Source organism: Pongo pygmaeus, chromosome 14 (assembly GCF_028885625.2).
Source record: "Pongo pygmaeus isolate AG05252 chromosome 14, NHGRI_mPonPyg2-v2.0_pri, whole genome shotgun sequence".
Classification (NCBI taxonomy): Eukaryota; Metazoa; Chordata; class Mammalia; order Primates; family Hominidae; genus Pongo; species Pongo pygmaeus.
In genome coordinates this window covers 118,173,072-118,199,505 of record NC_072387.2, presented here as the reverse complement: position 1 = coordinate 118,199,505, position 26,434 = coordinate 118,173,072, and the positions used below count along the sequence as shown (strand labels likewise).

General features: G+C 34.9%; 2 protein-coding genes across 3 annotated transcripts in view; both read right to left on the bottom strand.

Annotated features, from left to right (window-relative positions):
• The window catches only part of TNFSF13B (TNF superfamily member 13b), a 75,510-nt gene extending 70,035 nt beyond the window's left edge, over nt 1–5,475 (bottom strand). For both annotated transcript variants that reach the window (XM_054446852.2, XM_063651141.1), the window contains exon 1: nt 4,098–5,475. The gene's annotated coding sequence lies outside the window, so the exon portion shown is untranslated. The remainder of the gene's footprint in view (nt 1–4,097) is intronic.
• Nucleotides 5,476–17,310: 11,835 nt separating this feature from the next.
• On the bottom strand, nt 17,311–19,002 carry ABHD13 (abhydrolase domain containing 13). Its single transcript, XM_063651138.1, has one exon. The coding sequence runs from the start codon at nt 19,000–19,002 to the stop codon at nt 17,989–17,991; it is 1,014 nt and encodes a 337-aa protein (XP_063507208.1). The 3' UTR covers nt 17,311–17,988.
• Between the last annotated feature and the right edge of the window lie 7,432 nt (nt 19,003–26,434).

Below are 26,434 nucleotides of genomic sequence, written 5' to 3'. Positions count from 1 at the left end.
AAACATATGGTGTATTTCATTAGTTAATGCTTAGATTTTAAACCATCTTTGCATTCCTGTGATAAATGCCACTTGGTCATGGCAATTGATTCTTTTATATATTGCTGGATTCAGTTGGCTGGTATGTTATGAGGATTTTGTACCTATATTTATATGGGTAGCTTGATCTTTAGTTTTCTGTCTTGTAATTTCTTTGTCTGGGTTTGGTATCAGAGTAACACTAACCTCATAGAATAATTTGGAATATGTTCACTCATCTTTTATTTTTTGGAAGAGTTTGTGTAGGAGTGCTGTTAATTCTTCTTTAAAGTTTGGAGCAATTCACTAATGAAGGATCTGGAATTAGAATTTTCTTTGTTGGATGGATTTTGATTATTTATTCAGTCTCTTTACTTGTTTCAGGTCTGTTCTGATTTTTTATTTCTTCTTCAGTCAGTTTTGAGAGCTTGTATCTTTCTATAAATTTTGTCCCATTTGATCTAAATTATCTAATTTGTTGATTGTTGATACAGCAGTCCTGCCCTTATTTGTCATTTCACTTTCCATAGTTCCAGTTACCTGCAGTAAACTGCAGTCCAAAAATATTAAATAGAAAATACCAGAAATAAACAATTCATAAGTTTTAAATTGCACACCATTCTAAGTAGTGTGACAAAATCTCATGTCATCCTGCCTCACTTTTTTTTTTTTTAATAGAGACAGGGTCTCACTGGAGTGCAGTAGTGCAATCATAACTCACTGCAGCCTTGAACTATTGGGCTCAAGTGATCCTCCAACCTTAGCCTCCCCAGTAGCTGGGACTACAAATGTGTGTTATCACCCCTAGTCGATCCCGCTTCATCTTGCCCAGGACATAAATCATCCCCTGTGCTGCATATTATACCCATATTATACTAATTGACATTATAATTAGTATAATGCATATTATACTAATTGACATTAGTCAATTAGTAGCTGTCTTGCCTATCAGATCATCCTGACATCCAACCATTGATATTGTTGTGGCTCAATGATCTGAGATAACCCAAAGCACATGGTCCTTCTAGCATTACCAGAGGAGCAGTAGTAGCCTAACACTATGCCACAATACACAAGTCATTCACCTCATTTTCTCTCAGTGGGTAGGCAGCTCATCATCTTGCATTATCACAAGAATAAAGGCAAGTACAGTACAATAAGATATTTTGAGAGAGAGAGAGAAACAGACTATATTTGCATTTTGTTACAGTATATTTCTATAATTATTCTGTTTTTATTAGTTATTGTTAATCTCGTGCTGAGCCAAATTGATAAATCTATCACAGGTATGTATGATAAGGAAAAAATATAGTATATGAAGAGGTCAATATTATCTGTGGTTTCAAGCATCCACTTGGGATTTTGGAACATATCTCCCACAGATAAGTCATTACTACTACATTTCTTTAAATCTTTTAATTTCAGCAGTAATGTCCCCTCCATTCCTGATGTTATTAACATAATTCTCTCTCTCTCTCTTTTGTTTCATCAGTCTAGTAAAAGGCTCTTCAACCTTATTGGTCTTTTTCAAAGAACCAACTTTTTGTTTCACTGATTTTTATCTATTGTTTTACTATTCTTTATTTCATTAATTTCAACACTAATATTGATTATTTTTAATCTGCTTGCTTTTTGTTCAATTTGCTCTTCTTTTAGTGTCTCAAGATGGAATATTGGTCCATCAATTTAAGAACTTTTAAAAAATACAGTATTTTACACTTATAAATTTCCCACTAAGCTGTATGCCTGTTTTTAGCTACATATTAAGTTTTGGTGTGTTGTATATTTATTTTCATTTATCTTAAAGCATTTTCTAATTCTCTTTGTGATTTCTTCTTTTACCCACTGGTTATTTAGCAGTGTGTTCTTGAATTTCAACATATTTGCAAGTTTCTCAAATTTCTTTCTGTCATTGAATTCTAGTTTCAGCCCATTCTGCTTGGTGAATATGCTTTGTTATTTCTATCCTTTTAAATTTTCTAAGATTGGTTTTACAACTTAGCCTATGGAATCCTGAAAGATCTTCCATGTGCGCTTGAAAAGAATATGTATTCTGCTGCTTTTGTGTAGAGTATTTTATCTGTGTATGTGAAGTCTATTCAGTTTATAGTTTGTATAAGTTTTATATTTTCTTGTTGGTCTTCTGCTGATTTGTTCTATCCATTATTGAATGTGTAGTACTGAAGTCTATGACATGTTGAATTGTCTATTTTTTTCTTTCACTTTTGTCAGTTTTTCTAGTGTGTATTATAGGGCTCTATGGTTAGGTGTACATACGTTTACAATTGTTATATCTTTCTGATGGATTGACCCTTTATCAATATAAAATAACCCTCCTTATCTTTGGTAATATTTTATTTTTACGATCTATCCTGCCTGTCTTAATTTTATATTGGTACTATAACAAATTTTTTAAGATTTTGTGGCTTAAAATATCAATTCCTTCTCTTACTTCTCTTACTCGTCTGAAGTCAGAAATCAAAAATCAGTTTCATGAGCTAAATTCAAGATGTTCGTAGGCTGTTTCCCCTGCAAACTCTGAGAGAATTAGTTTACTTGCCTTTTTTAAGCTTCTAGTAACTGCCTGCATTTCTTGGTTTGTAATCCCTTCCTCATATCTCTACAATCTCTTGCTTCTGTTGTCATATCTCTAGCTTATCACTTTGACATCCTGATACCCTCATAATGACTCTTGTTACTACATGAAGCTCACTTGATAATCCAGCATAATCTCCCCACCTCATCTGGGGAATATTCAGTCATCCTACCACAGTGTCTGATAGAAGTATAGCCACTTAAGTTTTCTTATAGTTACTGTTTGCATTTGTTATATCATTTACCATTATTCTACTTTAAACCTATTTGTATCTTTCAATATAAAGTATGTCCTCTAGAGAGTACATTGCTGAATCCGACTGCCCACCCTAATTGATTGTCAGCAATCTCTGACTTTAAATTGGACTATGTAATCCATTTGCATTTAATGTTATCATTTGGTATAGTTATATTTATATCTGCCATTATAGTTTTTGTTTTCTATATGTCTCATATCTTTTCTCTATTTCTCCTTTACTGCTTTACTTTGCATTAATGTTTTTGAGTATAGCATTATTTAATTCCTTTAATAATTTTTTCACTATGTATATATTTTTTCACTATATTTACTGTATTAATATACACATATATTTCTTTTAAACCGGGTTGACCAAGCTGGAGGGCAGTGGCACAATCATTGCTCACTGCAGCCTTAAATTCCTGAGCGCAAGCCATCCTCTTGCTTCAGCCTCCTGAGTAGCTTGGACTACAGGTGTACACCACCACACCCAGCAATTTTTAATTTTTTTTTTTTTTGTAGAAAATGGGGACTTGCTATTGCCCAGGTTTTTCTCAAACTCCTGGCCTCAATTCACCATCTTGCCTTAGCCTCTCAAAGGGCTAGAGGAGCTACCACACCTGGCCTCACAATATATTTTTAAGTGATTTCCTTATTGGTTTCTCTAAGACTTACCATACTTATCATAGCTTATCAGAATCTACTTCAAATTAATACTAACTTAATTCCAGTGAGATACAGAAATGTAACTTCTACATAGCTCTCTTCCCTCTTTCCTTTTTTGATGATATTGTTATACATGTAAACATCTATGCGTATTATAAAACCCAAACCAACATAAATTCTTATAATTTTATTTATACAATTTTATATTTACTAAGGAGACTTAGGGATAAAAGCAAAGCAAGTATATTTATAGAGTTTGTTATGATGGTCTTCTTACTTACCATTTTAGGTCCATTTTTTTTTCCCTGTGGATTCAAGTTACTATCTGACGTCATTTCATTATTCCATGGCAGCTTTGCTCCTACCCACTTCCTTTGTTTTTATCATCAAATTACATATTTATTTGTTGTAGACTGAATAATACAATTATGCATATATATTTTATGCAAGTTATTTACATAATTTAAGAAAAGGAGAAGAAATATGCATGTATACTGTCTTTTCTAATTACATAATTATCTTTACCAGTGCTTTTTGTTTTTTTGTGTGTGGATTCAAATTACCATATATGATTACTTACTTTCAGTGTGAATGACGTCCTTTAGTATTTCTCGCAAGGTGGGTCTTCTCACAAAAATTATGTTCTTGTTTCTAGGAATATTTTGTTTCATGTTCATTTCTGAAAGTTTTGTTGAATATAAGATCTTGTTTGACAGTTCTCTTAATACCACTACTTTCTGTCTTCTGCTAATCAGTTCTGAAGATTAGTCAGCTGTTAATCTTATTGGGGATTTCCTTATACATGATGAGTTGTTCTACTCTTGCTGCGTTCAATATTTTCTCTCTTGTTTTTCAGCATTTTTCCTTTGTTGTGTCTAGGTATGGATCACTTTGTGCTCATCCTACTTGGAGTTCCTTGATCTTGGGTGTATATATGGATGCTTTTTATCAAATTTGGGGAATTTTTGGTCATTAATTCTTTGGATATTTTTTCCACTCTTTTCTCTCCTCTCTTTCTGGCACTACCATTATGTGCAGTTCTTTCAGGCTCTGCTCATTTTTCTTCATTCTTCTTTGCTCTCTGTGTTTCAGATTGCCTAGTCTTGATCAAGTTTATATAAACTTTATGAAGTCAATATTCAAGTTTGCTGATTACTTCTGCCAGTTTGATTCTGCTGTTAAGCCTGTTTAGTGAATTTTTCATTTCTGTGATTGTGCCTTTCAACATCAGAATTTCCAGTTAGTTCATTATTTAAAATAATTTCTATCTCTTTTGATACTTCTCTGATGAGACAGAGACAGTTTGATGTAAAACCGTTTGATGTAAAAACTGTTTTTACAAAAAGGAAATTATCCCATGCCATAGCCATCTTCCAAGTGTTTACTTTGCTCTAGAATATGACTGTAAAACCAGAGTATCTACAGCATTTAAATTGATCCAAGATACATACATTTAAACATTGCTGACAAATTGTCTTTTTTTTCCTTATGACTGGATAAAGAACCAGGTAAACAAAAGTTGAATTTGCATTTATCCATAATGTACTACAATGAGCATTCTTATTCAAAGTAAATTCATGTATTTTAAAGAAGACATCCTATACTTTTGACCAACCTTATGGGAATCTAAAATAGCTTTTGATTTCTATATACTCGGAATCATAGAAAGCCCTTGCTAGGCCGGGCACGGTGGCTCATGCCTGTAATCCCAACACTTTGGGAGGCCGAGGTGGGCAGATCATGAGGTCAGGAGATCGAGACCATCCTGGCTAACATAGTGAAACCCCGTCTGTACTAAAATACAAAAAATTAGCTGGGCAAGGTGGCAGGCGCCTGTAGTCCCAGCTACTAGGGAGGCTGAGGCAGGAGAATGACGTGAACCCGGGAGGCGGAGCTTGCAGTGAGCTGAGATTGCGCCACTGCACTCCAGCCTGGGGGACAGAGCGAGACTCCGTCTCAAAAAAAAAAAAAAAAAAGAAAGTCCTTGCTAGACGCAGCCACTGGAACCAACTGAGCCAAACACCCACTTTTCACAAGGCCCTGAAAGGTGAAATATCATCCCAAGGTCACACAACTTCTTAAATTATAGAAGAAAGAATCACTTTCAATAGCAGTTCAATCATATTTACAAGCTCATTAAATAAAATGAGACTTTTTATGAGAAAACTGTGACATTTGATAGAAATATAAATCACATTTGTAGGCAAAAAATAAACATTTTATATAGTTTGACTTTAAATTGTTAACCGCGTCACTATTTTGACAATCCGAAAAGGAGGAGGAAAATATAAGCCTCCTTCACCACATATTCTATTTAAATTTCTCATTTTATATGTGGAACAGTGAAGATTAGATTGCAGGCTCTTTAATTTCAGGGTTCCTCTGTGTAAAGTATACTTGTTGACATCTTACAAGGTAATTCTAATCTAATCTAATATTCAGCTTGTCTTCCTCTTACTGGACCTAAGAAGCGCAGCACCTTTGGTGAAAGAGTCCAGTGACATTCAAAGGAACCATGTAATGTTACCGGACGGACTATAGGCCTCAGCTTTCTCCAAAATGCTGATGATCGAGGCACTCCTACCATGTCCCTTACTTCTTTCTGAATCCATACCAGAAGCCCAGTTAATGTCCACATTTCTACCAACAGTCTCTTTAAGGCAATCTACACTTTTCGTAGTACATTTCTCAAAATTCTTCTAGCTCTATTCACTGACTCCGAAGCTATTTCCCCATTTCCTCTACCAAAGTCTGTATTATCTCCCTATGAAAGCCGTAATAAATTACCACAATCTTGGAAGATTAAAACAATGGGGATTCATTCTCTGGTCATTCTGGAGGCCACAAGTCTGAAATTAAGCACCAGCAGGACCCCCCCTTCCAAAGGCTTCTGGGGAGGAGTCTTTCCTTGCTTCTAGTTTCTGTGGCTGCTGGTGTTCCTCGGCTTCCTTGTCTCATGGTCTCACCACTGCAGTCTCCACCTCCATCTTCACATATCCTTCTCCTCTCTGTGTCAGATCTCCCTCTGCCTCTCTCTTATGGCAGTTATGGTTGGATTAAGAGCCTACCCAGATAGTCCAGGATAATCTTCCCAAGTCAAGAACCTTAATTTAATCACATCTGCAAAATCTTTTTCCTTACAAGGTAACATACAGATTCCAGGGATTGGAACCAACTAACTTTGGAGCCATTATACAGCCAATATAGAAACTAAAGAGATTTCATAACTAAATGCAACTTGTGGTTTGAAACTCAATCCTTTTAATATAAAGGACATGATAGAGATAATTAGCAAGACTTGAAAGGGATCTTAGAAAGGGATCAAGAAATTATTTGTTAATTTCTTGATTGTAATGGTTGCATTGTGAATGTGTAGAATATTTTTAGTAAATACACATGGAAATATTCACAGGTGATGGTGCATTAGTTCAGGAACTTATTTTCAAAATGATTTAAAAATAATTCTTTTACTGTACTTCCAACTTTCTGTAAGTTTGTGATTATTAAAAACAGTAACAACAATAAAAAATGTGAATGGAGAAAAAAATAAATAGGGACCAGATTGAAGGACTACTAATATCTCCAGAGGAAGAAGTGAGAGGTTCAAGCAGAAAGGGAAATTTAACAAAATGCTATAGTACTGTTTAATCCCAAGGCAGATCAAAAAGTGTGCTGTTTTCTGAGCTACATTGTAATCTAAGCCTACATTTTTCTCACATTCCAGTATTCCCACTCCCTTGCATTTTCTCCATCTCTGAGTAGGAGATAGCACATTTCGCTACATGACCTTCTTCTGAAAAATTCTCCATGATTTGCCTTTTCTCTCTTCCAGTTTTACTCACATAAATAAGAATTAGAAGGCAATGAATTATTCATTAATATGTTTTGTTGAATTTGAGGCTCTAAGCATAAATAATGATTCTAATAAGGGAAATAAATTGCACTATTAGAACAAAAATGGTTTATGTTTTAGATTAGCGACTCCCCTTATAAAATGGAACACAAATCATTGTTATTAAACATATATATTCCAAATATAAGGTAAAATTTGCACATGGAAAAATTTAAATTCTCCTTCCCTTCAAAAAAGGCTTCTATTGTTTTTCTTTTAAGTGAGAAACAGCATAAAACATTATTTTGGCCACCTACCCCAACTACCTTGTATTCCAATAAACAAAATGTCATGTAAACCAACCTTTAATGATTGCATTTTAATTATTAACATGATTGTTTTAATTACATGTTTGTGTTTTAATGATAAGTGTAACCATCACCTTGTACTGCGTTATCACCTTTACGATTACCTTGAGTTTAATACCCAGATTAATCCAACTGCATACTGCAGCCTTTACAAGCTTGTGGGGTGCACAGCGATGCAAATGGAGACTACTGAAAGTTCTAGAGCTTTCCACTCGTGCAGAAAGTGACTTTGGAGTGCAAATGTATTTAAATATTTATATATTTCCATCAATATCATTATGTAGTGAAATATTTTCTGTATGCCAGGAATTTTTTCATTCATTAAATGTTTATTGAATGTCAGCTATGCGTCAAAGGCATTGGTCTTTCCATGGAGGAGAGAGTATTGTGCCCACCTTCACAAAATTGGTAATCCATTGGGTGAAACTCTATACTTGGTGTCTGTGTGTCTATAACTCAAGGTGTTAATGACTAGTTAATGACTAATGGCAGGATATCCAAATACAGGTAATGGTGAAATACAGTAATAGACTGGAGAGATGGCAGGTTTGAAAAACTATTAAATCATATAAACAGAACCAAAGACAAGAACCACATGATTATCTCAATAGATGCAGAAAAGGCCTTTGACAAAATTCAACAACCCTTCATGCTAAAAACTCTCAAGAAATTAGGTATTGATGGGACGTATCTCAAAACAATAAGAGCTATCTATGACAAACCCACAGCTAATATCATACTGAATGGGCAAAAACTGGAAGCATTCCCTTTGAAAACTGGCACAAGACAGGGATGCCCTCTCTCACCACTCCTATTCAACATAGTGTTGGAAGTTCTGGCCAGGGCAATTAGGCAGGAGAAGGAAATAAAGGGTATTCAATTAGGAAAAGAGGAAATCAAATTGTCCCTGTTTGCAGACGACATGATTGCATATCTAGAAAACTCCATTGTCTCAGCCCAAAATCTCCTTAAGCTGATAAGCAACTTCAGCAAAGTCTCAGGATACAAAATCAATGTACAAAAATCACAAGCATTCTTATACACCAATAACAGACAAACAGAGAGCCAAATCATGAGTGAACTCCCATTCACAATTGCTTCAAAGAGAATAAAATACCTAGGAATCCAACTTACAAGGGACGTGAAGGACCTCTTCAAGGAGAACTACAAACCACTGCTCAATGAAATAAAAGAGGACACAAAGAAATGGAAGAACATTCCATGCTCATGGGTAGGAAGAATCAATATCGTGAAAATGGCCATACTGCCCAAGGTAATTTATAGATTCAATGCCATCCCCATCAAGCTACCAATGACTTTCTTCACAGAATTGGAAAAAACTACTTTAAAGTTCACATGGAACCAAAAAAGAGCCCGCATCGCCAAGTCAATCCTAAGCCAAAAGAACAAAGCTGGAGGCATCACGCTACCTGACTTCAAACTATACTTCAAGGCTACAGTAACCAAAACAGCATGGTACTGGTACCAAAACAGAGATATAGATCAATGGAACAGAACAGAGCTCTCAGAAATAATGCCGCATAACTACAAATATCTGATCTTTGACAAACCTGACAAAAACAAGCCATGGGGAAAGGATTCCCTATTTAATAAATGGTGCTGGGAAAACTGGCTAGCCATATGTAGAAAGCTGAAACTGGATCCCTTCCTTACACCTTATACAAAAATTAATTCAAGATGGGTTAAAGACTTAAACGTTAGGCCTAAAACCATAAAAACCCTAGAAGAAAACCTAGGCATTACCATTCAGGACATAGGCATGGGCAAGGACTTCATGTCTAAAACACCAAAAGCAATGGCCACAAAAGCCAAAATGGACAAATGGGATCTAATTAAACTAAAGAGCTTCTGCACAGCAAAAGAAACTACCATCAGAGTGAACAGGCAACCTACAGAATGGGAGAAAATTTTCGTAACCTACTCATCTGACAAAGGGCTAATATCCAGAATCTACAATGAACTCAGACAAATTTACAAGAAAAAAACAAACAACCCCATCAAAAAGTGGGCAAAGGATATGAACAGACACTTCTCAAAAGAAGACATTCATGCAGCCAAAAAACACATGAAAAAATGCTCACCATCACTGGCCATCAGAGAAATGCAAATCAAAACCACAATGAGATACCATCTCACACCAGTTAGAATGGCAATCATTAAAAAGTCAGGAAACAACAGGTGCTGGAGAGATGTGGAGAAATAGGAACACTTTTCCACTGTTGGTGGGACTGTAAACTAGTTCAATCATGTGGAAGTCAGTGTGGCGATTCCTCAGGGATCTAGAACTAGAAATACCATTTGACCCAGCCATCCCATTACTGGGTATATACCCAAAGGACTACAAATCATGCTGCTATAAAGACACATGCACACGTATGTTTATTGTGGCTCTATTCACAATAGCAAAGACTTGGAACCAACCCAAATGTCCAACAATGATAGACTGGATTAAGAAAATGTGGCACATATACACCACGGAATACTATGCAGCCATAAAAAATGATGAGTTCATGTCCTTTGTAGGGACATGGATGAAATTGGAAATCATCATTCTCAGTAAACTATCGCAAGAACAAAAAACCAAACACCGCATATTTTCACTCATAGGTGGGAATTGAACAATGAGAACACATGGACACAGGAAGGGGAACATCACACTCTGGGGACTCTTGTGGGGTGGGAGGAGGGGGGAGGGATAGCATTAGGAGATATACCTAATGTTAAATGACGAGTTGATGGGTGCAGCACACCAGCATGGCACATGTATACATATGTAACTAAGCTGCACATTGTGCACATGTACCCTAAAACTTAAAGTATAATAATAATAAAATAAAATAAAAAGAAGAAAAACTATTAAATCAGCTCTCATTCATCTCCAGGGCCACTTTTAAGAAAGAATTAGAATTGTTTCTTGTCTTACTCACTTTGGGCTGCTGTAACAAGTATCACAGACTAAATGGCTTAAACAGAAATTTATTTCTCACATTTCTGGAAGCTAGAAAGTCCCAGATCAAGGTGCTGGCAGACCCCACATCTGGTAAGGGCTCTCTTCCTGGTTGGTAGACAGCTATCTCCTTGTATCCTCACATGGCAGAGAGAGGTAGGAGTAGCTCTCTTCCTTTCATGAGGGCCCTCATCCCTCCACACTCATAAGGTCACTGCCCCACAAATCCCCACCTCCTAATAACCATTGCTTTGGGGATTAGGTTCTCACACATGAATTTTGGGAGAGCACAAATAGTCCATAACATTTACTGTCTCCAGAGATTTTGCCCTTCCCACACCCTCCCTAATGCAGTCTGTCCTGTTTTGAGACATGCATGCTCTTTGCATAGAGGAGCCTGGAACTCACTTATACCTCAAGAAATATGCTCTGGAACAAAAGGCTAAGAAAAATGCCAGTGTCACATTAATTCAAGTGTCTGTGTCATTTGTTTAAAAAGTAATGGTGATGATAATTTTTAACAAAGGAACCATGGGTACAGGGTTAAAAGAGGCCGGGCGTGGTGGCTCATGCCTGTAATCCTAGCACTTTGAGAGGCCGAGACGGGCGATCACGAGGTCAGGAGATCGAGCCATCCTGGCTAACATGGTGAAACCGCGTCTCTACTAAAAATACAAAAAATTAGCCTGTCCCAGCTACTGGGAAGGCTGAGGCAGAATGGCGTGAACCCGGAAGGCGGAGCTTGCAGTGAGTGGAGATCCCGCCACTGCACTCCAGCCTGGGCCACAGAGTGAGACTCCCTCTCAAAAAAAAAAAAAAAAAGGACAGAAAGAAATAAAAACTGGGACAGTAGTCACTATCTCCCCAACTGGATGTCCCATGACAAGGGCTTCTTTGCCCTTCCACTAAAGTGCCCACCTGACTTTCTGGTTCTTCCTGTCTCATCCAACACCAGATCTACTTGATACTGCCACACTTGTTGATCTCCACTGATCTCTGTTTCACATCCACCATCTGTACTCTTTGCTCCTCTCCTCCCTGAGCTTACTGTTACCAGGCTCTTCTGCTCTGCTTAAGAAGGAGCCCTCAAGGAACATACAACCTGCACAACTATTGCCCCCATTATTTTCTGCAGACTGATGTAATTACACGGGTAACTTCCAATGTTTCCACTTTAATTATTGCTTTGGGGTGTGTGTAACTTCCAGGTTTGTTGCTATTTTAGGTCTAAACTTTTAAGAAATGTAAAGTATTAAAGTAATGGCCTTCGTGCTTTTCTTCTTAAAGAGGGAGGTTTGGACAAACTTTATACTCAGTGTGCACATTCTATACAGAAAATGTATTTAGTACTACAACACGCTCAGCACTGTGCCACGTGCCATGTAAGACAGGAATCACATGACATTCCTGTCAGATCAAAAGACAATATATTATAAAGAAATGAATTGAATATAATCAAGTATCAAAATACAAAATGCTTTGAGTGCAATGGGTGTTCAGAAAAAGAAAACAAAAAAAGCTATTGGTAGAGCTACCATAAATTTGGTCAGGGACTCAGGGGCCTAGAGAGGTGGGAGGGAGGCACTGGATCTAGAGGTTAAAGCACCAGATATAAATAAATGCACAGAAGAGGAGTAAGTTTGATTCAAGAAAGAGAAAGAACAGATACCTTTTACAAGGTTTAGTTTGTAAAGGACCCTATAGAATGAGACCCTGACTTTGATCTACTGAGAAATGCAGCCACTGAAAACCACTGGATAAGGAATGATAAGGAGTTTTTCTGGTAAGCTAGAAAGAATGGGGCAATGGTCCAGTTCATATTCAGTTATTAAGAATAAACGACATAAAGGAGTCAGAACAATACTTTGAACACAAAAATCACCCAATAAAAATGTTGACTACTATGAAATAATGTCAGGGACTAGTATGGTAGTAGTGGAAATGTTGGGAAAATAAATCTTATTGGAAAAACAGCAAGATGTGTTTCAAAATATCAGGAATAAAAAGATGACTCCAAGGTTTTTTGAGAGGGTAACTCTTATGAGACTAACATCTAGACTTTCCTACAGAAACACGCATTTAATGACTTTGAAAACATGTACTTTACTGTATAATACTTATTTCAGTTCACAGCCAATTCTTTCGGATTCCTGAATAACTGATCAACTTGTAACCCATTTCAACATTTCTAATCTATTCCAACATGAACAAAATTTTCAAATTGTTTGGGTAAATTGGCAAATGAATAGCTGTCCTCGATTTAGAATTAGAGACCTGGATTGACATCTTGGTTCACTCTAGGTAACCTTGAGCATGTTACTGAACCACTCCGAGCCTATTTCTTACAAAATGGGACTACAAATCACTCTAAGATTTGTTGTGAAGATTCAATGACATTAACACATTCAACACCTGGGCCTTATATTTGAAGATACTCAAAAAATTTCTTTACCTTCCTCTCCCCTTAGTAAGATAGGAGTTATAGTCTCTAGCCAGATCTAATTGTTCATGCTTTTTAGTATGTAACAGAATGTAATGAAAGAGTTGGAGAGTGAAATGGGAATGTGAAAAAACTTATCTTTCAAATGTAAGAAACAGTAATCTAAAAACGACTTCACCCTGGGATTCAAGTTGGCGATCTTTCAGGGTAGTACATGAGAGACCCTAGCTCCCACCAGATCTGCCCATACAAAGATGGACCTCAATACGTGAATTCTTCATCTTCCCTTTCAGGGGACCATTTAAGATTCATCATACACTTCCTATTATCCAACTCATTCTGACATACTCAAGCATGCACATTTCTTGTTAGGAAAAGCAAGGTACAGGCCCCTAAAGGCTGAGTTAGTATCAGGCCATTTTTTGATCATTAAAAACCATTAACTAAAATACAAACAAGAGGGGAAAAAAAGCAGAATTTTTTTAAAAAAGCATTTTATGAAATCTGAAGGCAACATAATTATGAAGTTAAAATGTATTCATTCCTAGATTCAATTAACTAAAGAAATGCATTAGGGATTAGTTATTCACCAATGGTTTATGTATAGTTTTAATATTAGCCTAAATTAAATGTATGTAAGAGGATAATACTCTCCGGGGAAGGAAATATAAATCTAACTTCTATTTTTTATCCACACCATTACTAGAATAAATTCATTAATTTCAGTGCAAATTCAGGAATTTTACATAACCATTGAGGAAACTTTAATGTCCTACCATAAAATTCTAGATTAACAATTTTTAAAAAAAGACTGAATACAAACTATCTGAAGACATTAATCAAATTTTTAATGTACCAATTTATTGCATATGTCAGTACAGAAAAATAGAAAGTATATTTTAAAAGAAATTTATTGTAAAAAACAAATGTAAATGTTTGCTTGCCATGGTTAGCACACAATGTACTATGACATTCAAATTGGAGTTATAAAATTTTATCACTTCAAATAAAATATGGCAAATAACAAAAATATGATTTACATTATGAAATGGGATTAACTTATTTCATACTGAACATACTTGAATATGTTAAAAACAACTTGAATTTTCCATATACGCTGTACTGACGGAAATCATTATAAATTATGTTAAACACACACTCACCTGTTACATATGTATATATGGCACTTTTTGTAAAAAAGTGTCTCATACATAGTCCTATTTTTAAACTACATTTTAAGATACAAAATATAAATGGAGGTATATTTGCGCCATTTGGCAAAAATGTATAGACTAGTATTAAGATGACTGCATTTATCTTGCCATACAAATGAATATATTATTTCCAATTTGCTAAAACGATGTGTGTATATATATATATATACATAGTATTAAGAATAAACAGAAGTACATTTCATTTTCTACCCTATCAATTTAAAAAATAAATGTCTGTGCTCTGTCATTTCCATCTTTACCTGAGTAATATGAAAATACATAAATTTAAGTGGATAATCCAAAAGGGTTATTTATGACTAATTTTTCCTCTCACAGTTTTTAAAAATACATATAATTATCAAACATAATAGAAAAATGGGAGAGAAGAATGAGTGGAAGATTTCAGTATCTCAATCATGACTTAATTAAAAAGTGACTTGTGACATTCTTTTTACAAGTTTACCTTACCTATCCCTATCCTCAAGGAGAAAAGGGTCTCCTTAATATAAACTGCTCTTAAGCTATCTGAGCTTGAAAGGTAATTTATAAAAAATGAAACATGGCCTTCACCCTTTAATTTCCCCACACCTATTCCCACAAAGCCAAATCTTACAAACATAAGAAATTAATATATAAGCATCAGATGGTATGAATTCTCAACAGGTATTACAGTGTAATTACTCCAGTGACATATTACCAAAGCTGTAATCTATGTAATTATCAAGTGTCTACAGGTAATCATAAATTTAAGCAGCCCTGTAGCAAAATTCAGAACACCATTTTTATGAAAATATCCATTTTAACAGTCAAAAACATAACTGCAAAAACAGGGTAGTTGCAATGGCAAGTGCTCCAGTCACTTTTTGTTAGAAATGCTTTGCATTCAAATGTTTTGCACGATTTCCTTTCACCAATCTCATTAATTCATTATTTTCTATATCTAAATTTAAAAACTGTGTCACACTTTCCTTTCTTCTTGTTTCTATCCTAATGGTATTATATTACCTGTCACAAATTATTTCTTCTCTTATTTTGCAGAGTTCTTTTTAGGGTCCTTTTTATATTTCTTTTTCACCAGTTTTTCCCCCCAATCATTCCTTTTAAAATAATGGATGTGAGATTTTATTCTAAATGAGCTGTATCTTGCCATATTTAAGATCACTCTAGGATCGCCAAATTTATAGTAACTTAATAACTTAAAGTTCTTTTGTAAACTCCTATAGCTGCTCTTGTATAAATAAGTCAGAAGTTAATACACAAGATAGATACATATACTTCCATTCCCACTAAGCAATGGGTCCACAGTGAAGGAGTGACTCCTGTAGAAGTCTCATTTTACTAAAACCAATTGCTTTGGCTACAAAACTAGAAATATTTTCAAAAATGATGCCATGGTCTTCATGGACCCCTGACACTAAGTTTGTTCTCCACCTCTTACCCATCTAAGGAAACAGTCTCAAATACAGATGCTAGTGGTGGTATAGCCCTAGGCACAGCCTGTGCCCTTAGCTGCAGAAAGAAAGGCTCCTTAACCCTAAGAGAATGAAAGAAGGGGACGGAAAACAAGTTCTCTACAATTTTTGAAGTCCTAGCTTAAAATTTAAAAAGATAGTTTATAAACCTGGAGTATCAAAAAGAAAAAGCAGCATAAAAGCAAAATACTGATGAAGAAATAGCTTTTATACTTCATCAGCATATTTAGAACTAAAGCTGATAAATTTCTCCATAGTGTAATGACTGATTACATAAAAACATAAGGTGTTTTTTTGTAAACTTTAAAGAATGATACAAATATAAGGTATGCCATGTAAGCTCGTGTCTAAATATACATTTTGTTGTATTTTCTTTTTAATACATTAATATTTAGAATAGTCATTCTACATAGCAAGGACTGACAAGAATAGTCTTTAATTGTGGTGAATTTATACATACAAAATATGCCTTCCATGATATGCATTACCAACTTGTTTTAAAAAGCAAGACTTTTTACAATCAGTAATTTATAGAAAAACATTATTCTTAGAAATCATACTTGCTATAATTTATTTTTTCTAGATACTGGCATAAAGTGAATAAGAATGCTATTTGGCAAAAGTATTTCTAGCCCTATCTCCACTGAAAGTTTTAAATTGAGGTCAAGATTATTGACCCATTATTTCTCTGTTCTAGTTGCTTGCAGAAAGCCACTAAATATAGCTAAAATATTCAAAATATTATATGTTAAAGCTGACATAATATTACACAAAGCTCAATTACATCTAATTTTTGAGGACTGCATGAAACAACTTGGCACAATTATGACTCATAGTGTGTATTTTTATTAAGGTAAATCCTGCAAGTTTCAAGGGGCTTTTTTCTAAGTAAGATTTTCTTACTTTTCTATACATCTAAATCCTACTTCCCACCTATAGCCATTTAATTGCTAAATGTGGTAAGAGGTTTTGTGTCAAAAAGCTCCAGAATTCCTTCATTCCCACACTCCTACATGTAAAACTTTTAAAATCAATAAATAAGACTTCCTAAAACTGTCTTTTGATTGTAGGAGTTCTATTTCACAGCAACTGGAACATTAAAACCAAGAACATTGGTTTTTTGTTGTTGTTGTTGGATTTTGTAACTTTTATTTTCAAGAAGTCCAATAAATGATATCTTGCCTTTGATAAGTTAGATATAACTAGGTACTGGGATTTAAAATCAAATGTGAGAATTTTTATAAAGTAGTATGTACAATCCTGTAATGATAAAAGACTTCCTAATTTAATTCTAAGTAGTGCTAATCTTCACTATGACTGCTATTAGTGGTTCAGCTGAAGACTTACAAAATCGATAGAAGCTAAAATTCTCTTTGCCACCAAAGTTACAAATGTTAAAAAGTTCAAATATGCACATCGAAGCTGCAGTAAAATTCTAAATTTCTATTTCTACATGCCATGATCCAGACTGTACCTAACAAAAACACGGTACATTTATATTGGAAAACAGGGTCCCATTTATTTGTAAGAAAAAGCTGGATCTCAGCATTCACCAGAGCAAAATTCAATGGCAACCTGCACATAAGTCTCAATTTCACTTCTTGCCAAAAACAAAATAGAGTTTACATAAAAATAGATATAACCCAGATAACCATATACATCAGTATATGACCAGTGCTATTTACATGTAAAATGTTGCATTGCATAATTCAAGGAATAAAATACCATCATGCATTTCATTTAACTTTTAAGGTGAAAAATGCAGTTACAGAACTAAGTTTGCTTACCATGATTGTCCCAATATTTACTTAAGAAATAATACCCAAAGGTTTCTTGTTTACATCTCTTTCCACATCTAGCTATTCATCTGTGTAACAGATTACACCACTTTAGCAACAAGAAACTTTTGAACAATATCTATTATACTGACATATTAAACTAAAGATATGAATACATAATCACACTGAAAGTTTTGATGAAAATGTATGAAAGAATCCCAAGAATTATAGTTTTTCCAATGTAAAAAACTATTTGGAATATCATAAAGGAGCAGTGAAGTCCTTTCAAAGTTTAATGTCACTCTTCAGACAGGTACAGACAGAAAATACTTCTAAAAGGAACATTCTTTATCATTCTGCACAAATTAAAATACAATGCAATAATCAAAAAGGGAAACATTATATAATTGTTACATTAGATGAAGTTTTTGCCATTTCTTCAGGAGAATGGCTCTTTACGACTTCTTTGATGAACTGTTCAAGTGCAGTGAAATAGCCTTGGCACTGCCATGTGTCATTGTGAGTCCCATCTGGAAAAATGGCTAATCTCTTAGTCCGAGATGGGGAGAGTTCATAAAGTTGTTTCATCATTACTGGTGGAATTAATTGATCTGAGAGTCCAGAGATGAAAAGAGAAGGCATTCTGCACTGAGAGATTTTTCTGTAGGACAAAAATTTATTTTTGTAGCACCATAAAGGAAGGTAACGCATCGGAAAGAATGAAAATAAAGTGCTGGCCATATGTGGTATGCTTAAAAATGTGTTCTCCACCATAATGGCTGAAATCCTATGTGAATTTTCAGAAGCCAAATGAATAGCCACTGCTCCACCCAAGGAACGGCCAAAAAGAAAAATTTTTGTTTTATCAAGGTCAGGTCTAGTCATCACGTAGTCTAACACAGCTTCAGAATCTAAGTAGAGTCCTTCTTCACTTGCTTCTCCTTCACTTTTTCCATATCCTCGATAATCAACCAGCAAAAGGTTAACTTTGAGGTTAACCAACATAAGTAATGCATTTGGCAACCTGTGACCTATGTTGCCTGCATTGCCATGAAAATAAATTATAGTTGGGGAATAGGGTGAATTGTCTCCAGTGTATCGTATCAAAATAAGATTCAGACGTATTCCATCTTTGGTTCTGATGAAAATGTTTTCATGTGGAATGCCAGTGGGCATGGGAACATAAAGACGTGAAGAGGATGGCTGTTCTGGAAAATAAAGCAATACATCCTGGAATTTATACAGAATACCTGCTATTGATATGAATATTAACAAAAGTAAAATAATGCCTCCATACAGATGAAAAGTCACTATTAAAGGTAAAAGAGAAATACGGCAGAGAGCCCAAGACCATGAAGCCAAGGCTATTAGCCATCTTTCAACAAAGTTCCACAGCATCCAGGACTTTTCCATTGTAGCTCTCTGTAAGTATCCTAGAGAGAGAGAGGGAGAATATCAATAATTCAACATCTATCTATTTTTTAAAAAATCCATAATATAATAAACTATGGTACTAGGCCACATGTAATTGTTAAATATGGTAATAGGTACAGTCCATCCACAAAAGTAGCTGCTATAATTTCCCTTGTCCTTTCTGTTCTCAACAGTTTCCTTTCTACCATATCCCTCCACTGTCATATTTATGAAACAGTAATATTCTTCAAATTAATTGATTTTTAAAGTGCTTATTTACTGTCAGCTATCTTCATATAAATGTTCTCACTGATTTGACCCCAAAAAAATTTGATGCAATAGTGTCTTTTTTTTTAATGAGAAAACAGAAGCTCAGGGGCATAAGTAGACTGGCTATCATCTGGTTCTCAATGTAGATGAGCTGGGAGGCAAACAAGCATGATTCTAGAGATCGTGGTACATCTGCTGTTAGGTTATGTATGTCCAGGGCAAACTGTACTGAAAAGGCAGTTCAGAAATTCTAACACAGCAAGACCAATCTAATATACTTTGTCAATCTTTTTCATATACGGTAGCAAAAACTAAAGAAACTAGGGTAAGGAGTTGGGCAAAACAAAGCAAAATAAAAAAACAACTAGGGAAAGAAAGAATAAAAGTATCCCCCCTCTACCTCGAAGTTTTAATACTAAACTTAAATAATTTGCTTAAACACTAGATTCTAATATTGTATTAGTTTTAAGAAAATGATTAATGATTTATCTTTCATATGTAATTAAAAATAAATATCATATTGCTAGTGTCATGAGATTGGCAGTATCTTTTATATACTCTTTATTGAAGTTTCACGTTCTGGGGTCAATAGATTGCTAAAATGTATTGATAATGCAATAAATACTTGAGAGTTCAGTGTGAAACAAATACATAGAAGTCCTCTGAGAAACAGAGATAAATAAAGTAAAATGACTCACTGGAGAACAATTCTTAAAAAGATTACTAAAATATGTACCTGATATAAAGAAAGTAAAAACTATTAAAAGAGAATTTTTTGTTATCAAAAGGTTTATACATGTTGTCTTAAAACGGCAAAAGAATTGAGATATGTTACAAATTTTCTTATGTACTATTCGTCTACTTATGCTTATTTACTGAACTTTTAAAAATACTACATTTCCTTCTTTCCCACTAACCAAACTGCTATAAAGAGGTTATAGATTGATTATACAAATAATGAGTTGGATTTAACAAATTTGATTTTTTATTATTATTTTACTAAACATAGACTTTTACATTTGAATTATTATTCAAATGAACTGAACCTTTTTGAACATAAACCAACATTTTTCTCTGATTTCCCAGAAATCAACACTGCCACCCAGTGGTAGCAAGTTTTATTACAGTATCACATCCTCCCTGAATAACTATTTATCACCTATTTCCAGTCTCAATTGCCTTTTTAAGTAGAATGAGAGTTTTTAAAATGCTTACCTATGAGGCTGGTCATTAGTATCAAGTAAGATTAATAATGAGATCATTCATAAATGTTACAGACATGTTAACTTTATTTGCTTTTGTGACTGGTATTTCTGGCTCTACTACTTTCTTACTGTGTTCTGCTCAAATTAGTTCTTATTTTAAAAATTATTATAAAACCAGATGAAATAGCTCCAAATACATGAATAAAGCATATTTTAAAATTTGAATCTTATATTTACATTTATATAAATTTACATAGTTAAATTTTCAACTAATGAACTTTGAAAAGTTATTTTCGTTTTAGTAGCCTCTAACATCTAATTTTAGCAAACAATACTGAATTAAAATTTATAAGGCTAGGAATTGTATTTCTCTTTTTCACTATTGCATCTCTAATGTATAGTACAGCACTTTATATATACTTACGACTAAAGTATTTTTAAAATAATCTAATTACATATACGAATTATTCAATTTATTTTAAAAAAAGTATTCTGAGCAGTGGGCATATATGTTTAAAACAACATCAGAAAAATGGGCATATTTGTTTGGGTCTATAACTGGCTAGGAATAATAAGGGATAAACTTAAGAGTTTTCCACAAAACATTCCTGAAAAGTCACATTAACTAAACTGTTTTGTGATAAACAATCATAATCTTACAATGAGTTGTTGCACTATGGAAGTCGGAATAAAAGTCCATTCATCTTGAGTAATATCAAATGGAAATCATTTTTAAGAACAGGTTAATAAAAATTGCTCTGGGGTGGTGGAGTGTGTGGGTATGGGCGTGTTTTCTCCTTAAGATATTCTTATATTGCTGGTTTAGAGTAAGAACTCCATTCACAGATTGCCTTATTTTTACCTAACCCCACTTGCTAATAATCTCTGTTCCCTAGTCTGTATGATATATATTTCCATCACAAAGATGATCTTAAAGGAACCAGGACAAGTGAACAATATCAGGAAGGATTTTTAATTTACTGAATTTGCTGAAAGTATCAGCAAAGCATAATTACCATGCACCATCTGCTGAGATGTAAAAACAACTTCATACCCAGATGTTATGACAGTCAATAGAATCAAACACTGCCTCTAATAAAGTCGACTGCATGGATCCTACAGCCAGCATTATGTTTTCTATTGATTTTGTCAATAAATTAGTGTGAGTAAATGGTTAACAAAACCTTTCTCCCTCTTCAGATAAAAAATGACCACTCCTTAACCTTCCTGCACTGTTTCCCTGGAAACCTGATAAAGGTGGGCTATCAGCTGTGTTTCTAAGCAACAGTGTAGTAAAAATGGCTCCTACTGATGAGCTACATCTGGACTGAGAGGACAGTGAGCAGGGCTAAACATGCCCAGTGGGAAGTATAAACAGGGGCTTTTCTGAATCAAATATGACTTGTAATTGGCTTATCATTTGCTTAGTCCTGGATGCTATACTCATGTGCTGTCACAAAAAGACACTGTTTCCTGTGGAGCATGAAGCAGCTAAGCCAGGGTGGCGCTCACTCCCACCCTTGTGTCATTTTCCGCTAGACCTGAGCTATCATCTGGGAACAATATACCTAACACTGACATGTTGGGTTTTCAAAAAAGCAGAGAGGCTGATGCAGAGTACGGTCCACTACGGTCTACTGGGTCTTGTGAGTATCCATGTCCAGTTGACCCCAAGACCACTGCTACTAGTCATGAAGAATGAGTGAAGCAATCAAGTATGTCCTATGTGGTAAAACACCTATAAAACGTGTCTTCAGAGGAGATGTATTATTTGTCGGGTTCTTCTGCATGTGAAATCCATTTGCTGATAACATCTTAGCATCATAAAAATCAGGAAAAAGGATGCATTTAATACACTCAAACTTATACCAACTAGAAGGGCTGCTGAGTGGGAGAGCCGATTAGACCTGTTCTATGTAGAATATAGAAATGTAGATAATCAATAACTTCTCATCTTCCCGTCTTCTTTTACATCATTATTGTATGTATTTTTAACCTTATGTCTACATCTTAAATGAATACCTGACAGTCCCATTTCTCAATTTTCTGTTTGCTATGTTATCAGATCTGGTATTACATGTCAAACATTTCTAAAACCCACCAATCTGTGGTTTTAACCACCCCCAGTAACTCCTTAACCGTTTACTATCTGAGAACTTGCTGACTGACTTCTCATAATGATCTCTCATAAAACGTAAACTTCACTTTAAAATAAATCTAGTGGATTTTTCTCAATCCACACTGCACCACTGCACCACCAGACCCCCAAAGTGTCATTTGCTGTTGGCTTTTCCTCTGTACTCAAATTGCTGTTTCTCTCTGCCCTGTACCCCGAAAAGCAGGCATTTTCCAAGGTCTTCTCCACTCATTTAGGTTATGATGTTGTTTCCCTCAGTGATTTCATTCCTTCTCACGGCTCCAGTGATCACACCTGTGTAGGAATTATTCCCCACCTACAAGTCTACTCTTCACCTACAATCTCAATTTACCTGGTCCTCACGTACCTGAAGGTTCACTGATATTTCAAACTTACCCAAAACTAAACACATCCTGCTCCCTTCCCAACGTTTTGCAGGCTTTATGCTAATTATACACAAAAAAAGCATGATGTGTAAACAAATACATTTTTTAAAAACCCAGGATATGTAGCTAAGATTTAAGTATTACAGTTTATTATAACCTGTACCAGTCTTGCATTTGAATAAAAAAAAATCAACCTTAGAAACAACTTTCGTGCTTTCTAAATGAAGTGGTTTGAGGTGTCACATTGATATTAGTGTGTCTCAAAAAATAATCTACTGAAAACATGACTAATCTTTATTACCGTGTACTGTATAAATTAGATATGATTGTTTTCCTTTTACAAGAATAGTTTTGCAGTATTAATGACATCCTGCTATACTACGTAAGTAGTTTGATCATCTGATGCAATTTAATATATGGTGCTCATCTTGAGGATTTATGGTCCTAATTGGCTTGTTGTAGTCACCTCTAGTGCTCCCTACTTACTGTCTCTAAATTTAAGTCCATTACGGGTATACAATAAACAATTTGAGACTAAAAATAAGAGCAGTCTAGAACTGTAAAGCTCTCAGACCACCTTGCTGGCTAACAGTGTTAGCTGAATGGTAAGTCAGCTAATGGCATGAGTGATGGCCATGCTTATCTGATGTCTACTAATCATCTCCTGTGTTCATATAGGATCACAAATGGTTCCATTTTTAAGGAAAAGTATTTCATTTAAATAACTATTTTATAAACTGATGCTTTAAAAAAAAGAGATCAGTATTGAAGTCATGCCCACTACGAATGGTATGAGTCCTCAGAATATCACTGCAGGCTCCCAAGGGAGCTGTGAAACCCAGCGTGGACCACTGAAGCAGGCTACAGTTGATTTCCCAGCCTCTTCCGGAAGAGATGGCCATCAGATTCCAATGCATCCTAGTATACTATACAGTCCTTGCTCTCAAGTAGCTTGGGATCTACTCAGTAATGTTCAAGCAACTCTTGAGGTACTCGGGAGACAGATATGGATATAAATAACTACATATCTAACATAAGTTCATTTAATATAGAGCAGACAAAGAAAAATCAAAGAAAGATGACAATTGTCATCACATATAGCAAAGGAAAATCAAAACCTTAGCTATATCCTTCCTTCACAACATAATTTTAGTAGTCTCTGGATTTCATCAAGGTTGATTACGTAGAGATACCAAGTGGAAACTTATGCAATGTTTTAAAAGCAGGACAAAACATAACTCCAGGATTAAGAATCTCTATTACTTTCCATCAAACAGCTGTCTGTGACACTTATTTTTATTCATTTAGCACGATTATTCACAGAAACTGCAAGTATTCAGCATAATCTAAATAAATACTTGGCAAAGATAGCATAGAGGAATTTAGAGCTGTTAAACTGGATGAACTTTGAGGGCTCTAGTAAATCTGAGATCTTTCTATGCTAGTGGTTCTCAAAAGGTGGTCAGAAACCTGAGGGTCCCCAAGACCCTCTAATGGGGTCCACAAGATAAATATTATGCTCATAATAATACTAAAATATCATTTACTTTTTTCACTGTTTGACATTTGCACTAATGATGCATAAGCAATGATGGGTAAAACTGCTGGTGCCTTTACAAGAATCAAGGTAGTGGCCTCACGTGTTGGAGTCACTGTATTCTTTATCACCATGAGCTCACAGTAAATGAGGGAATAATCCAGTTTTACTTAAGAATGTCAAAGAAGAAGTAGCAAAAATTATTTTATCTCAACTAACAAGTACACATCTTTTTAACACATTGTGTGACAAATGTGTGACAACACTCGAAGTGCACATAAAGCATTTTGTGCTGTGTATTGAAATACATTTGAATTGTGAGCTGAACTAGCTGCTTTGTTCAGGTGACAACATTTTTATTTAAAAAGACAACTGACAAACTATGGTTGTTCAGACTTAGAGGTTTGGCAGATATATACTAGAAAATGAATGAGGTGGCCGATAGCTCCTAGACACTTAAGAGACCTTTTTGATGGCACTGTGGTAATCTATTCATATTAAACGTGTCACCATTTGGAAGAATCTGCGTTAACTCCATAAACCAATATATTCCAAATGACCAATGAATGGTGTCACAAAATCAAGCAAACATGAGTAAAAAATTCACTACAAACCAACAGATTTTGATGTAACAAGAGACAACAATTTCTCTGATGTAGGTTTCAGATGGCACGATATAACTGACCTTTAAGGAAGTGCCTCCTGTTGGGTGATGGAGTCGTACCAACGAGTATCCACAATTCTCTATTACAATACTCTTCCTTTTACAACTACAAATTTGTGTGAGCCTGACTTTCTTCATGTTTCACTTAAAGAGCCTAATAATCTGCCTGTTTTCTATGAGGCAGACATTAAAGATAATTACAAAAACATAATCCCACATCTCTATTTTTTGTAATTACAATTGTTTTATATAAAATTTTATATATGTGAGTATGTAATGAACTTACTACTGCTATTTTTGAATGAATTAAAACTTCCAGTTTTAATTTATACACTTTATAAACTTCCAGTTTTAATTTCTAACACAATAAATATCTATCTAATCCACATACATACAAAAAAATCTTTGGGATCTTTACATTTCTAAAATATAAAGGGGTCTGAGACCAAGAAGCTTGAGAACCACGGTTCCATACTATTTAACCATATAACTGTATTGCCTTATGCCCCAGAGACTTGCCTTCTTCAAATTAAGAAAGACATATTACATTTATTTAAATCCTTTCTGCATTATAACATATATAAATATATTTAAGGTTTTTACCCAGTAATATTTTCTCCAAAAATTAAAAATACATAAAAACTTATATATCAAGAACTGAAACTCAAAAGTATAGGAGTAAACACATTTAAATTATTGCCGTAAGGTTAGTAAGAGAGTAAATTAGACAAATCTATTATATCATAGATAAAATTTTACAATAAAAATTGTATTTTAATGAAGGTCAGAACTGCCCTACAAATTAAATTCTAGTTATTCTAATTATTTTTAATTAAAAAGTGTACATTGGGCCAGGCGTGGTGGCTCATGCGTGTAATCCTAGCGCTTTAGGAAGCCAAGACAGGTGGATTGCCTGAGCTCAGGAGTTTGAGACTAGTCCAGGCAACATGGTAAAACACCGTCTTTACTAAAAATTACAAAAAATCAGCCGGGCATGGTGGCGCGTGCCTGTAATCCCAGCTACTAGGGAGACTGAGGCACGAGAATCACTTGAACCCAGGAGTCGAGGTTTCAGCGAGCTGAGATCGTGCCACTGCACTCCAACCTGAGTGACACAGTGAGACTACGTCTCAAACAAAAAAAAAGTGTACATTGTATTGCACATTGTATATCGAGTTACTGATTCTGCCACCAGCAAATGGTCTTTTAAAAATACAAAAAAATGCATCACCC